The 15,421-nt window shown below is 40.6% G+C and overlaps 1 protein-coding gene across 6 annotated transcripts in view; it reads right to left on the bottom strand.

The window, feature by feature from the left end:
* Positions 1-15,421, bottom strand: part of SYTL5 (synaptotagmin like 5) — a 230,821-nt gene that overhangs the window by 7,767 nt on the left and 207,633 nt on the right. For 5 of the 6 annotated variants that reach the window (XM_058535632.1, XM_058535635.1, XM_058535636.1 and 2 more), the window contains one exon: positions 7,041-14,348. In XM_058535632.1, coding sequence (XP_058391615.1) covers positions 14,206-14,348 — 143 coding nt within the window. In that variant the 3' untranslated portion in view covers positions 7,041-14,205. Of the gene's footprint in view, positions 1-7,040; positions 14,349-15,421 lie in introns of those variants that run through there. The other variant, XM_058535634.1, reaches the window with a different exon arrangement.

Raw genomic sequence — 15,421 nt, 5'->3', positions numbered from 1 at the left:
GTTTTAGGACAGATCACCTAAGAGGAGCTGTGGTAGAGGAACATAGCCTTTAACAACCTTCAGCCTAGCAAGGAGGGAGCATGGGGAATAAACAACCTGAACTTTCTTTCCTCCTGTCCTCTAATCTCCTGCTATTGGCTCCAATTGGCAAAACCCAACTGAAAACCAGAGGGCAAAGGAGCAAAGCACAAAGCAGTTTGGAAAATTGCAGAGAATGAGTCTGGTGGGGTGAACAGAGAATATCCAGCACAGTTCATCCCTTTTACCCTCAGCATCTACTCTTTTCTTTTGTCTAAATAAAAAACCTCATGTCCCCATCATCTACTGCAGAAGTCAGCAAACTCCATACCATGGGCTGGCCATCTGTTTTTGTAACTAGTTTTAATTGGAACATAGGTACACACATTCTTTTATGTATTGTTTATGGCTGCTTTTGCTCTACAACGGCAGAGATAAGAAGTTGCAACAGACTATATGGCCCACAAAGCCTGAACTATTTACTATCTGGCTCTTCAAGAAAATGTTCTGGGGGCTGGCCCCGTGGCGTAGCGGTTAAGTGCCCGCGCTCCGCTGCTGGCAGCCCGGGTTTGGATCCCAGGCGCGCACCGATGCACAGCTTGTCAAGCCATGCTGTGGCGGCGTCCCATGTAAAGTAGAGGAAGATGGGCACAGATGTTAGCTCAGGGCCAGTCTTCCTCAGCAAAAAGAGGAGGATTGGCATGGATGTTAGCTCAGGGCTGATCTTCCTCACAGGAAAAAAAAAAAAGAAAGAAAATGTTCTGACCCCTGACTACTATATCATTGCAGGCTAACAGCAGCTCTGTCCCACTCTCACATGAAACCTAAGACCTTAGCTACCACCAGTGCTCTTCATATAAGATAGCAGGAGGAGAAAGAGGGTGGAGGAAACAGTTAATCACCATACAGCATAGGTGCTTCAATCCCACTTTTGTAGCTGGTCATGAGATTGGAGTTCATAATCATTTGAAATTCTTACTCTGCGAGCACTTCAGCTGGATGGATTTCTTTATCTGGAGGATTGACCAAAACCTTCATTCCTGAAGGATCTGAGTTCTTAGTGGCTGTTTTCATTGGTTGCTGCAGTTTTCCACTGACCAGGACTATTGAGCAACAAAGTGATGAAAGATGCCTCAATAAATCCCCTGAGCTCTACACATAGTTCTCCTCATAACCAGTGTGTACGAGCAACTCAATTTCCTCTTGATAATCACCTGAGAAAGTACAGGTAGCCCCTTCTGCACCTGCAGGTTTAGAAGTGTGAGGAGCTCAAAATGTTTAACAGGCATTCTCAGCTTCCAGTGTAATAGAACCATACCTGTTGCCTATATAAGCTTCCATCTTTGGGCACTAGAACCCTGAGGCTTGTTGAACCCAAGTTTATGGAAATATATAGGAAAAATTCCTTAAGTAGGTTATTAGGTATAATAATGAGAAGGGCCATTCCCAGATCCACATCTTTGCCCCAGAACCCACATGTTTTGGCTATAAGGGAGACAGCACAATATTTTGGCTGCTAGTTTAAAGCATATACTACATCACGTGAGATATCTCCCCAGCCTCACTAAGTATTCTATCAGCTAATTCTGTAACTGAGCTTTCAGCAAGCCATTCCATTGTTCCATCAAATCAGCTATGTTGTGGTGATGAGACATGTTGTAAGACCAACGAATTCCACAGCATGAACTCACAGATGTGTTTTCTTCACTGTAAATTGAGTTTCTTGGTCAGAGGGAGATATCGTGTAAGGTATTCTTTGAGTCTCAGTACAGTGGTACATTCACATCACAGAACAGTTTATCTTTACTTTCCTATCTAAGAAAGATCATCATCTCTCTTGTTCTTTGTTATAATGTACTCCAGAGGGACCTTGATTGTCTTTATATATGGAATAGCATGCTGATCCATCGTACTGAAGACATTTTGCTATTCCAGATGTGCTATGTTTACTAGAGCAAAGTAATAAAGACCCTAGTACCTGATACCCAGATATTGACTGGGAAATGCTTTCTTTTTAATTCCTATCAGCAAATATAGTTAGAAGCAGGGGGTGCCTGCTGTAGAGAACACAGGGACTCCTCCTGAGGGAACATATATCTTTAAATGACCATCTTTGCACATTCTGGGATACTTAAAAGGGAAATCCCTCGATTTCTGGCTACCTGATATTTTTTCTGCAGATTAGAGGCACTAAGATTGGAAGATCTTTTTTTTCCATTTGTTCAAACAAATTAAGCATCTATTACTTTGCCAAGTGCCAGTAATGCTCCTCAAATATGTGAGCAATACAAACCTAAAATTCTATTTTGAGAGCCTACTTCCTAAGAACACTCCTGATCCCAATTACTATATCTATTAGCGTCCGAGCAGGAAACAAACGGAACACTGAAACTGTGACTGTGACATTGAGGGAAGATTAATAAAAGGATTATTTATTAAGGTGTGGTCAAGGTTAGTTAAGGGAAAGTAACAAGGGATGGTGAAGCTAGCAACAGCTGGGAGACTCTACCACTCACAGGCCTGAAGGGGTAAAGGAAAGGAGTGGTTACTGTAGCTCTAGTTGTAGGAGAAGGCCACCTGACAGGAGCTATAGCCCTGAGCAGAAGAATGTAGCCACTGTCACCTTGTGACAGCACGAAAGAGCCAGAGAATAACTATATCAATCTCACTTTCCTCCCACCATTCAATCTTCTACTAGTACCGTCCTTTGGCCAAACTCAACCAAAATCCACAGGGCAAGAGAGCCCCATTGAAGCAGTTTATTAAGGTTTGCCTCTTGGGACATAGAGCAGTGTGAAGAAGGGCAAAAAGAAAATATGCAGGGACAGATGTAGAACATCCAGAACAACATCTTACAGTTATAATTGGCAGCATTTTTTCCTTTTTTAGTGGTATGTAAAATACTGCTGCATCTTACAATCAATGGTGTCTTAGAGTAAATGAACTCCAGTGTGTACAAGGTATCATAGAACTGTCGAACTTGAGGGGAACTTAGATATCACTTAGCCCAAGCCCCTCACTTTACAGATGAGAAAGCTGAGGCTCAGAGAGGAAATGCTTTGCTCAAAATCCATAGCAAGTAGCAGAGCTGGGAGTAGAAGATAGGTCTCCTAACCATCAAACCTAGTATTCTTGATGATGCATCACTCTCTTATGAGGCTAGATTAACAAAAATGTATTCCTGACTCAGGCCTCACATTTTTCACTGGCCTAAGCCAAGCTGGTATCCAGATGTTTTTCTCTATACCCGATTATCATCAGTAATACAAGTGCTAAATATTGACTGAAAATAGAAGAGACATCATCTAGAAGATGTTTGATTAGTATTATGGAATAAAGCTTTTAGGTGCTCTACTTCCTCAGGTTTAGAGGAGATTGTATCCAGATTTGGTTGGTCCTCGGTCAAGTCAGCAGGTTGCAAGACTCATCTAGAATAAAAAATACCCATGTCTTGCATTCCAAATACTCGGAAACAAGGTCAGACTACACATCTGGGAAATGTCTTTAGGATAGTTATAGGAGAGCACAAGAAAAAAAAAAAAGATGTTAGTAATCAAGCATGTATTAATGGAGGAGAACTAAAAATTGAGGAAGACAAAGGCCTCAAAAATTTAAAAAGACAGGCAAATGGGGTATTTTAGGCCAATGTTCACATCAACTACAAGTTACAAGCAACAGTCTTAAGTATCAAGGTCCATTCTGCCATATTCTCTACACCAATGCTTCTCAAAGTTTATTGTGCTTGTGAATCAACTAAGGATCTTGATATAATGAGTATTCTGATTCAGTGGGTGTGGCTTGGGGCCCAACATTCTTCGTTTCCAACAAGCTCCCAGGTGATGCTAATGCTGCTGGTTCATGAATCACACTTTTTTGAAACGCAAGTCTCCAGCTTATGACAAGCACAGAATTTCTATCTGGGGTGCAGTTTGGTGAAGTACAAAGGGCATGAGCTTTGGGATCTGATCTGGGGAGCCCCATCTGGAGTGAGGCTCTATTATTACATATTAGTTGGGTAACTTGGGCAAATTACTTGACCTCTCTGAGACTCTGTTTTGAGAGGTTCAGTGGATTCGATCGGAGACGTAAAAGAAACTTTCCACTCCAAACAAATGGACTGAATGTATATTTTATTATATAGAGGAGAGTAAGGCGATTGTCCACAAACAGATCCGAATAGGTCAAATAACAAGAGGGAAATGACACAAATCGATCGGAAAGGGAAACACCAGATTGACCGAGATAGAAGCAGATTCGAATAGATCATATAATAAGAGGGAAAAACATCAGATCGATCAGAAAGGGAAACACCAGATCGACTGAAGGGAAATAACACAAATCAATGGGAAAGAAAAACACCAGATTGACCGAAAAGAGAACACATCAGATCAGTTACTCACAACATCCACACCCCTGCACCGGGGGTCCCTTCAATTGACATGGCTAGGTGGGAGTCCGATCATCAGAGGTCCTGGGCGAGGCGTCCCCTCCACAATGAGACTCTTATCAGGCCTCAGTTTCCAGCAGTTTATATAGCATCAGTAATCTCCAGAGTAAGCATTTGCAAAGCTTGCAGAACAAGCATTTGGTGTTCCCATGCACAAATGGTTATCAGTGGCGTACGTGCACTGAGCCCCCTGGCTATCGTCCTAGCCTGGTAGTTGCGCACGTGCATTGTGCCCCCTGGCTATCGTACCAGCCCGGCACAGATGGCCAGTCAGTCCTGAGCCACGACACCCAAAGAGCCTTGTAGTCTTACAAATTGAAACTATCTTTCTGGGAGAAGGGCCAGTCCCCAGGAGAAAGGCCAGTTCCCACCACACAGAAAGCAGCTTTATGTTTCTTTGTGTGCTGGTGGCTGTAGGTCCATGGAAGGGCCAAACATGGCTGCACTCATGTCAAGACAGACTCATGTCCTTTTTTGTCTTTTGTCTTTTTTAAACACAGCTAATAAATTAGGTGACAATTTGGAAAGCACTTGATACATAGTAGGTGATCAAGAAATGTCACTTTTGATCCCTTCCCTTGTCACTACCCATGATATATTGAGGGGAGGGCAAAGGGAGTGATGGTGTCAGGGTTCGGATTTACAGGAAGATAAGTGAGCAAAACTGAAAATGAGGGGTAGATTCAATAGCTGAGCACCAAGAAGAGTTGTTCAGCATCATCCTAACCTTAGTAAACAGAAACCAGACAGTCGTCCAATCTTGTGTGTCAATTCAGCAAATGTGCTTTTCTCTTAAGACAAATAAGTATAAAAACAGGAGAAATAGGTAACATAAAATCAATCTTTAAAGACATACAATCCATCTTCAAGTACTCGGGAATAGCTTGCAACAGAACACGTTAGGGATATTAGGAAAGTGAATTTAATGAAAAAACATTACACTTTGCAGCAAATACAGGGAGGCACAAAGCTTTGATCTGGGGTACATATTCCAACACAAGCTTAGCAAGTAGGCATGTTAAGTGTTTAAGTATTGCTACTAATTTTGCACTAAACATGGCAAAACAAGTAAATAGGAACAGTCCTTTGTAGCCAACAACAAAACCAAGAAAACTAGCAAAATGAATGCAGACCTTCCATCATTTCCAGTGAAATTTTTAAAAAATCGTTATTTTTTCTTAGAGTTCTTCCATCTTTTTCTCTCTCTCTACTTAAAAACAAAGATACTATATCATACACTTAAAATTTTAAACGGGTAAATCTCATGTTAAATGCCCTTAGCATAACAACAACAAAAAGAAATGAGCTATCAAGCCACACACACAGAAAAGACATGGAGGAACCTTAAATGCATACTGATAAGTGAAAGAAGCAAGTTGGAAAAGGCTACATACCATATGATTCCAACTATATGATATTCTGAGAAAAGGCAAAACTATAGAGACAGTAAAAAGATCAGTGGTTGCCTGGGGTTAGAACACAAGGGATTCTTAGGGCAGTGAAACTATTCTGTATGATAATGTAATTGTGGCTACATGATATTATGCATTTGTCAAAACCCATAAAACTGTAGAACACCAAGAATGAACCCTAATATAAACTATGGATGTTAATTAATAATGATGTACCAATATTAATTCATCAATTGTAATAAATGTACCACACCAATGCAAGATGTTAATAATAGGAGAAACTTGCGGGGGGAGGGGGCAGTAGTATATGGGAACTCTATGTACTTTCTCTTCAATTTTTCTGTAAACCTAATACTGCTCTAAGAAATAAAGTCTATTAATTTAAAGACAAACAATCAAACAAAGAGATCAACTTCCTATCAGAGCAGGAGTTTAGGAGAGTAAATTGGCAGCCAAAGCAGGTGGGTGCCAGGGACAAAGCAGAAATGAACATACCCTTGTGTAGGTGACCCAGCTTTTGGCAGAGTTGGGAAAATTACTCCTCTTATTTCTTCGCCCAAACAGCCCCCATTCCAATGTCCCAGTGACCTTTAGCTGTTCTTAGGATAATGAAAGTGTGTCTTCCTTCTCCAGCCCACTAAACCCTTGGACTCATCTTCAGGCCCAGAGAAAAACAGCCTGCCCATGACAACTACACTCAATCTAGGAATGGGGACCTAGCGCATTCAGAGTTGGGACAACTCTTGTGCTAATAATGTGGTGCCCCTCTCAGAGGTTCTTTAAATATTTGTACAAAATTTATTTTGAGGAATACCTGCCTAGTGGGAGGCATACAAAGGAACTCCCTAATGGAGGCAAACCTCCTTTTCCCTATATTCTTAGCAATTCATGTCTGGCCCAAATATACCGCATTCAGCCAAACAAAAGCCCTGCCTCTAACCAGATCCATATTTCTTAGAATTTATCAATCATGAATTGTTCTTCAGGCATGGGGTCCCCTCCTCACTTATTTACTCAAACAGACATTATTTCTTCCTGCCAATACCATACTCTTCCTGAGAGGAGTTCTCCACCTTGTCAAGGATGTTTAGTGCCCCTTGTAATATGGCACCCTGGGAAAAGGCCAGGACAGCCACCCTGCCCACCCCCCACCCCCGCCCCTTCCCAAACTGGTTCTGTGCATTCAGATACTTTTCAAGCAAATGACTGTAACAGAGCTGGGGGCGGAAGTGACAAGAAAGAGCTGAAAATTAATAATAATATTTTCATTAATCCATGTGGAAAAAAGAATTAAGAACAGTTCTGGTGTGCACTCCATCAGCCAGAGGGACAATGTAAGAAGACATCTAGGAATTAAGGAGGACAAATTAATTAAAAGGGCAAAGGCAAGAAGATTCAGGCAAGTCTAGACATCTCTTTCTTCACATCAACTGAAAGCCAATGATCTTTCTTCTAAAATGCCCGTTTATGGGGCCGGCCCAGTGGCGCAAGCGGTTAAGTGCGTGCGCTCTGCTGCAGCGGCCCGGGGTTCCCCGGTTCGGATCCCGGGCGTGCAGTGACGTACTGCTTGTTAAGCCATGCTGTGGCGGTGTCCCATATAAAGTAGAGGAAGATGGGCATGGATGTTAGCCCAGGGCCAGTCTTCCTCAGCAAAAAAAGAGGAGGATTGGCATTAGATGTTAGCTCAGGGCTGGTCTTCCTCACACACACACAAAAATGCCTGTTTATGAATAAGGAATACTAGGAAAGGATGGAAAAGAAAATATACTCCCAACCCCCAATCACTCCAACTATAGTTCAACCATAAATAATTGACATAAACTGCTTTGTAATGGAATGGCTCCCTTCCTTACTTGTTTCCAAATGAGAAAGATTTAAAAAGTTTTATTGTTGGGACTCATCAATTCCCATGGGTTTGCACAAAGAAGTTTCAACTTCTTAAAGATAAATGAACCTTTGGCTAAACAGAAAAAAATGATTGGAAAGAGCAATCAGATTCCTTCCCCCAAATAAGTGTATCAAACAATAAAGAGGTAAAAAGAAAATATATAGAGTCAAACACATATCTAGTTCTCTGCTCTTCTATAAGGAGACATTATTTCTTGAGCAACTACCAATGATTTAAACTTCTGCTTTAACTATTATAATGAAATATTTTGTTTGCTTGTTGTATTAATTTCTCCTTCAATCAGAGGAAAAAGAAAGTACAAATTTCCTCTTGTGCTGAAATACTGGAGAGAAAAATATGATCTACTACATTAAATGAGTGTTTTGTCAATTTATAGGCAATACTCACTAAATATTCTACTTCCCTTTCCAAATATGAAAGGAATCCTCTACCAGAATAGTTTGATGAACCCTAGTGAGGTAAATGAGGTACAACTGCTAAGCATTAAAGCACTACGCATTCCTCATAATGAAAATAGTAATGTTTCATAATGTACATAATGACAATGTATTTCTATGGAATTTGTTTTGACGGAATGGTAAATTTCCTTCTGTAGATAAAAGGCATGATTCTGAACAACATCCCTGTGAGGAAGGCAGGTGTGATCTCCCTGACATGGGGGATAGGCAATGGGCCATAGAAAGAGATGGTCATTACACTGGAAGAGGGTGTTAAGGAAAGGAGTGGAAAGATGGTTGGTTTGCAGGTTCCACAACCTATTAACAAAAAACTGACCACAGTTTTTCTCTCCATCAAATTAAACACTTTTTGCAATATTTATTATCTAATCAGACGAAGTAGGAAATTCCAGCCTAAGAATAAATAAATTACTATCACCCGCAATGGGTAACACAGCACAAAATAAGGTGGGTTTTTTTTTCGTATTTTTTCTGTACACTGGAGACCACTTTATTGTACATAGAATGATTAAGACCTAACCAAGCATCCAAGAAAAGAGGGGCCTAAGAGATTATGAACTACAGAGTGCTATAACTAGCTCACTAATAATGACCTTTTTTTCTCCCACAGTGGGTTAAAATTTACAAAGCATGTTTACATATATTACCTCATTGATATTTTCAATTACTCCAAGGTAGCCTGATTATTCCTATTTTACAGGCAAATAGATCAAGGCCTGGATTGGATAATTAACTTGACTGAGGTCACATGATTGGTAAGTAGACAAGACTTGAGCTAATGTCATCTGAGTCCAAGGTTAGGCTCCTTCCACCTCACTATGGTTGCCTTGCAATTAATAATGTCCAGGTTAGCCAAATCCAATCTGCCATCATGACGTAGAGTTGGCCCAAATAACACAGTCAAGATAATTTGCCCTCTAATGCAGTGTTTCTCAAACTGTGGTCCACTTGTATTAGAGTCACCCAAGAAGCTTGATAAAATGATGGAGATTTCTGGAGATTTTGTTCAGTAGGTTTGGAGTAATGCTCTGGAATCAATGTATTAAATTCACACTCCAGATGATTCAGATAATCCTTTGGAATCCTTGATGTGGCTCAATTTCCATGGCTATTGTTCAGATCTTTCCAGATCTAATTTTTGTTATAGTTTTTTCTGTGTAGACTTCCCCCTCCTATTTCTTTTCTTTAATTTCAGAGGCCACAAATGATACCATTGTAGGAGGAAAGCCCTTCCGTTAACTTCTAAAGGCAATGCTCAGTTTAATGTGATATATCTACACGGAAGAAAAAACATTGATCACAGCCCCAAATGCCATAGGCTTTCACTCGGAAATGCTTCTGGGACTTTATATTTTGATCCTGTTTGCTTCTAAAAGTGGAGTTTGCCCTCATTTCTTCCACAGCTCTCTCCTCCCCCACCAAATACAAGCCTTGGGGTAGCAGGTAATGATGAGACTAATACTACTGTGAATCAGGTGGGCTCAATTCTTCCATTAGTTACCTTATGTATTTAACGATCATTGGTCCTATATTTGTGTAAATTTCTTAAGGAAGAGGAGGCCAAGAATATGAAGTCCCCTCAAAATATCTTTGTTTTTGGTGGTTTTGTGACCTGGAAAATCTACATGCTGATGATTCCAGTGACAGTAACAACACATGTGAAAGAAGAGCTGATAAGTTGAATCTTCCATGTGTCCTGCAAGTGCTATTTACAAACTGAATGGATAAAGTCAGGCTTTTAAGCTGGCTCATATCCCTTTACAACTTGTCTGATTCAACAGAGGGAAAACTGAGGGCTGAGGTCTCCAAACAAGGAGCAGGATGCTCCAGGCAAGGCCATCGTCTCTTCTTCTGAGAAGCTGATATGCTGGGCTGGAGAGCACACTCTGTGCTTTTATCTATGCCAAGACAGACTGGGATGAACTGTCTAGGGTTGTAACTACAGTACTTATAGAAGGGTTACTTTTAAAAGACCAATCATTAAGCATATTCAGAGATTTTTCTTGATCTGTGTGGGCCCCGGTTTCCTCATCTGTTAATTGGAAGTTAGAAACAGTGGTCTCTAAAGATGCCTACTGCTCTAACACTCTATGACGTTACTTTTTTTTTTTTCATTTTCACTTATTCCACAGATATTTTTTTAATTACCCACTCTGAACTAAGCACGGGGGATGTAGCTGCAAAAAAATATAAATGTTGTCTCTGCCCTTACGAATCTTACATTCTAGGGATATGGCAGAGAGGGAATGAACACAGGCACTAAAGGACTCATTACATGAATAATGTGTTATAATTGTGATGTGTGCAGTGAAGGGGAAATAGAGGCAGGCTATTGTGACCTAGCTATTGCAGGCAGAGGGTGATCAAGGGAGGTTTCCCTGAGCAGGTAACATTCAAGACCTAGATGATTAATGGAAATCAGGCCAATGAGGAGAAGGAGCAAGAAGATTCCTTGCAAAAGCCATGAGATGGGATAGAGCCTGGCACAATTGAGAAGCAGAAAAATGCACTGTGTGGCTAATGAGAAGGGAAGGGGAGGCATGGCCTGGGACAAACAGGAGAGGAGGCAGCAACCATCTTATGCAGGGCCTTGCAGGCCGTGGGCAAGAATTTGGATTTTATTCTCAGGGCAATGGAAAGCCACAGAGGGTTTTAAAGCATGATCAGATTTGCATTTTTTAAAAGATCACCTTGAGGGTGGACAGATAATAATAAGCAAGTATAGCTAATGGTAGAAGCTGAATTTAGGTGGTGGGTATAAGGGTGTTCACTGTAAAATTATTTCAACTTTTCTGTATGTTTGAACATTTTAAAATAACATGTTCAGAAAATCTGGCCATAGTATGGAGAATGGACTGAGGGAGGGAAAGAGTGGCTGCATAAATAGAAGCTAGGAGTCTTATACTAATCATCGAGAGGAGTGATGGTGGCTTGGACTAGGGTGGTGGCAGGGAGATGGCAAGAATTGGACAGGCTTTCGAGATATTTAGAAGGTAGAATCAATATGAGTTCCTGATTGATTGTGTCTCAGGGTAAGGGAGAGGCATAAATCAAAGATCACTACCCAGTGTCTAGTGAGTGTAACTGGGTAGATGATGGTACCAGGTACTGAGACAGCATGTACCAGAGGAGAAAGACATAGGTGCAAGGGAGAGGGTGGAATGAAGAGTTCAGTTTTGAATATGTTGAAAACATGAGCTACCCTGGTGAAGATATCAGATAGGCAGTTGGATCTGGGTCTGGGGCTGAGAAGAAGGGTATGGGTTGGAGATGTGAGTTTGAAGTTATAAGCATGTAAATGGTCATAAAATCATGAGAGTACAGTATATAGTAAGGCCTGAGAAGTTGTATAAAATGTGGTGAAAAGAAAGAACAAGCACCCAAGAACCCAATGTTTAACAAATGTGGAGAACGAGCCAAGTCAGAGGAGAGGAAACAACTAATGAAACAGAAAAATGAGGCATATTTGATATTACAGCAGGCCCCTATTGATGGGCTTTTGGGTTGTTTCCAATCTTTTGCAACAAATACCTTTGTATGTACTCATTTCTCACATAGGTATCTATCGCTGCAGAATTCCCCAAAGTGTAATATATACCTCTCATTTTGAATGTCATAATGTTTATTTTTGAAAGAAAAGATTGCTTAGAAAAGCCACCAAACATAGATATCTTAGTTAACCACATTTAATGTGGCATTTGACAGGCCTGGTTAAATAAATTTGATATATCCCTGTAATGTAATACCCTGTAGCTATAAAAAAGAATGAGGATGCCAATATATTCTGATATGGAAGAGGAGGAAAGAAGACTGACTTTTCACAATTTTGAACTATTTGAATTTTGTGCCATTCACACATATTACCTATATTTAAAAATATTCTTTGTACTTCTACACCATACTTAGTGAAAAAAGAAAGAGTGACCTAAAGATCAATTTACCTTTTATTTCTGAGAGCAACACTAACAGGTTTCTGATAGACTTCTGCATACCTGGCTTTTGTGTTATGAAAATACCCAGTTAGATGTTGGATTTTATGAAACCATGATACAGAGAATTGCTCTAATTGTGGCAAAGGTCTGAACACATAAAGTTCATGCTCGTCTTGAGTTCAAGTTATAAATTTTGGATTTTGCCACTTTTATTATTAGTGAATAAATAATATTTTGTCTACTTTATTGATGACTTCAGACTTCATCATCACCATCCTCTCACCTCTCCTAAAAATGCCGTTGAAGACAGAATGAGTCACATCAAGTCTGAAGACAATTTATTATTCCAATATAGTAAGCAGTGATGATCTTACTCTTTTTGTTTCCTGTTTTTAAGGAGGGCAACATAGGGATAGGGGTGTGAGTTTTAAAAAAACGTACCATATGTACTAAGCTACGCTAGACCAATAAATTCAATCTTCTAGAATTAGATAGCCTATTTTTGAATAATATTGAAAATGGATTGCTTATTCTCTAAGAATAGTGCTAAATATATTCTTAAATCCATTTTCAACATTCAAGAAGAAATTTAGAATATGGAACAATTAGCTAGAACAAGCCTGAAGATGATTCTAGCTTTCCTACTACTAAAATTCACTTTCTATACTTTTAAGAATTTTATAGAAATTCAAGTGAAAAATATGAGCTGAGCCACTAGAATACGACTCCAGAAGAAGACTGGGTTAGGTATGTTCATACTTAAAGAATCAGACTCTGCTCCACCTTCCTTGATCTACATCCTCTTGTCTACCCTGATAAGCATAGGATCATGCCAAGGACTACAGTGAAAAGAACACTGGCCTAGGATTCACACCCTGGATTTAAGTTTGGATACAGTTACAGCCTCTATATGATCTTGGGCAAGTCATTTCAGCTCTCTGGGCTTCAGATTTGGAATCTGCAAAATGAGGAACTAGGCCTGAGGGGTCCCTTCCCTTTCAGCTTTAACTGACTTCCCATCTAAGTTTGGTGGCTAAAGCATCTGGAATTCCAGGTGACAGAAGGTATGGTAGATTGAACTACTGGCCACAATTCTTCATCTCTTCCTGCATCCTCATTCTTGCCATGGCTTCATTATGAGCAGACTGTATTTCCTTGCCTCTTAATTTTGGGTTTGGCCATGTGACTTCCTTTGATTAATGGGATATCAGTAGACATGACACAAGCAGGGGCTCAATATGTACATTATTTCTTATTTCCTTTTACTTAATGGCTTAGAACATTTTATAAAATAAATGTAAACAACAGAGCTCTCTAATAGGTAGGTCATAACTAGGGTGAGCATACATTCCAATTTTCCAAGGTCAATCCTGATTTACATCTGTTGTAATGATTTAGCTCTTTTTACTCTCAAAAGTGGGCTGATTAGGATTATAAATTAAATAGTCACCATAGAAAAACCTGTCAGTTCATCTTGAAAATTTACCTGGTTAATCCACAAGTTTGCTACAATAACAGGGCCATCCCCTTGCCCCAGCAACAACCCCTACAATGCTTTCTTTGGATCATGGGGATTCCCAGGATGAGGAAAGGGTAGCCAGTATCCCTTCTTCTTACTCTTCAAGTGATCTTCATTTTGAGTGGCCCCCTTTTCCCTCAAACCATTTCAGGAAACCTAAAGTAACTCATAATTAGAAAAAGTTTGGGGACCCCCCCCCAATCTCAACTGTAGTTTCAAATAAGCTTTTGCCACTTCTCTTATGGTATAAAGCCTATGAATCATTGCACAATTTGCTTGTTGACAGGACAGTGTGGTACACTTTCTATCATCCAATCAAGAAGGCCCTGGCCCATGGACATATAGAGGTACATGCTTTTTTAGACACTCAGAAAGACCCTAAATGTTCATAACACTGACATCTCTCTCCTCATGTCCAAATACCCTCAGGTGAGAAATGGCAGGGAAGGAGAATCCCAGGTCCCAAGCCTGCTACTGGTAGGAAATGGCAGCCAGACAGAACCGGTACCTTCAGAGCCTACACTTCCCCATGCTGGACCGGAGCATGAGAACACCCTCTACGGGAGTCCCAGGATTGTCAGCCATCTTCTGCCAAAGGCGCTGCTCTTCCCCGTGAGAGTCCATCCAATCCACATTCTTCCCACGGCTCACACCTAAAGAAGGGAAAGAGGAGCATTACACTTCACAGATGAAATGTTTTGGTCTACTGGAAGGTACCTATCAACCTCTGAGGGGACCTTTTGACCAAGGAGCCCTTCACTGGCTTGTTCTCACTTACCATATCTAGTGAGTGGTGTTAGAATGGAAGATATCCTTTGCAGCTTGCACTACTCTTTTCTGCCCAGATGATGAGAAACAAATCTGGATGGCTCTAGTGGCTCGTTTATTCCCTACTTTGGTAGTTTAGCAGAGAGCTGGCTCATCTGGACTGAGTTAACGTGACAGAAGAACACGCTGAACTGGACTCCGAGGTTCTCCCCTTCTAACAAGGTTACTTTTCTGACGTGGGAGTTTTCATTTTAGTGGTATAGATATTCTTGGCTCTCCTTAATCTATAAATAAGTAGAGCATCATAGGGGTGGGGTGGTTTTCAACAGGAATGTTGACCATGGTGCACGCAGACCATCTACATCTGGCCTAAGCTATGGGATAATGAGAGTTTGGAGGGATGCTGCATGCGCTCTACCACTGTAATTTCCTCCCCAATTCACCCCGTTATAGTTGTGTCTTGTGGCACCAGTGGTATGTTTCCATGACCTGTTTGAATAACATTGGATGTTATTTTTCAGGGAAAAAAATTGATTTCCTTTCAGTTCAACCAGTTGTGAGTAATGGCTGCAAGTGCTTGACAGAACTGAGAAGAGATGAAGTCAAGTTGGTCTTGGAATTCCTTCTCTCCCCACTCAGAAGCCTGTGCTGTCTTGGTGATCCTCTCCTGAGCAAAATCTGAAGTAAGGCCCAAGAAAGTAGTTGAAATTCACTTAGACTAGAGTATAAATTATATTTTTTGAAAGGACTGAATGTAAACATTATACATCCCAAGCTTCTAGCTGAAGGATACAAAGTTATATAGTAGTACTTTTATTTTAACAATGAACAGATCCTTAGCTAGAGGAATAGAGCATCTGTGGTAATTTCAGGAGTCAGCTAAGCTGAAACTACATACACAGCTAGTACATATCACACCTACAGGAACCACCCCCTTGCCCCATGCCCAGTCACAGAC

This window comes from Diceros bicornis, chromosome X (assembly GCF_020826845.1).
Source record: "Diceros bicornis minor isolate mBicDic1 chromosome X, mDicBic1.mat.cur, whole genome shotgun sequence".
Taxonomy (NCBI): Eukaryota; Metazoa; Chordata; class Mammalia; order Perissodactyla; family Rhinocerotidae; genus Diceros; species Diceros bicornis.
The sequence above is the reverse complement of the archived record's forward strand: the minus strand, read 5'-3'. Positions and strand labels throughout refer to the sequence as shown.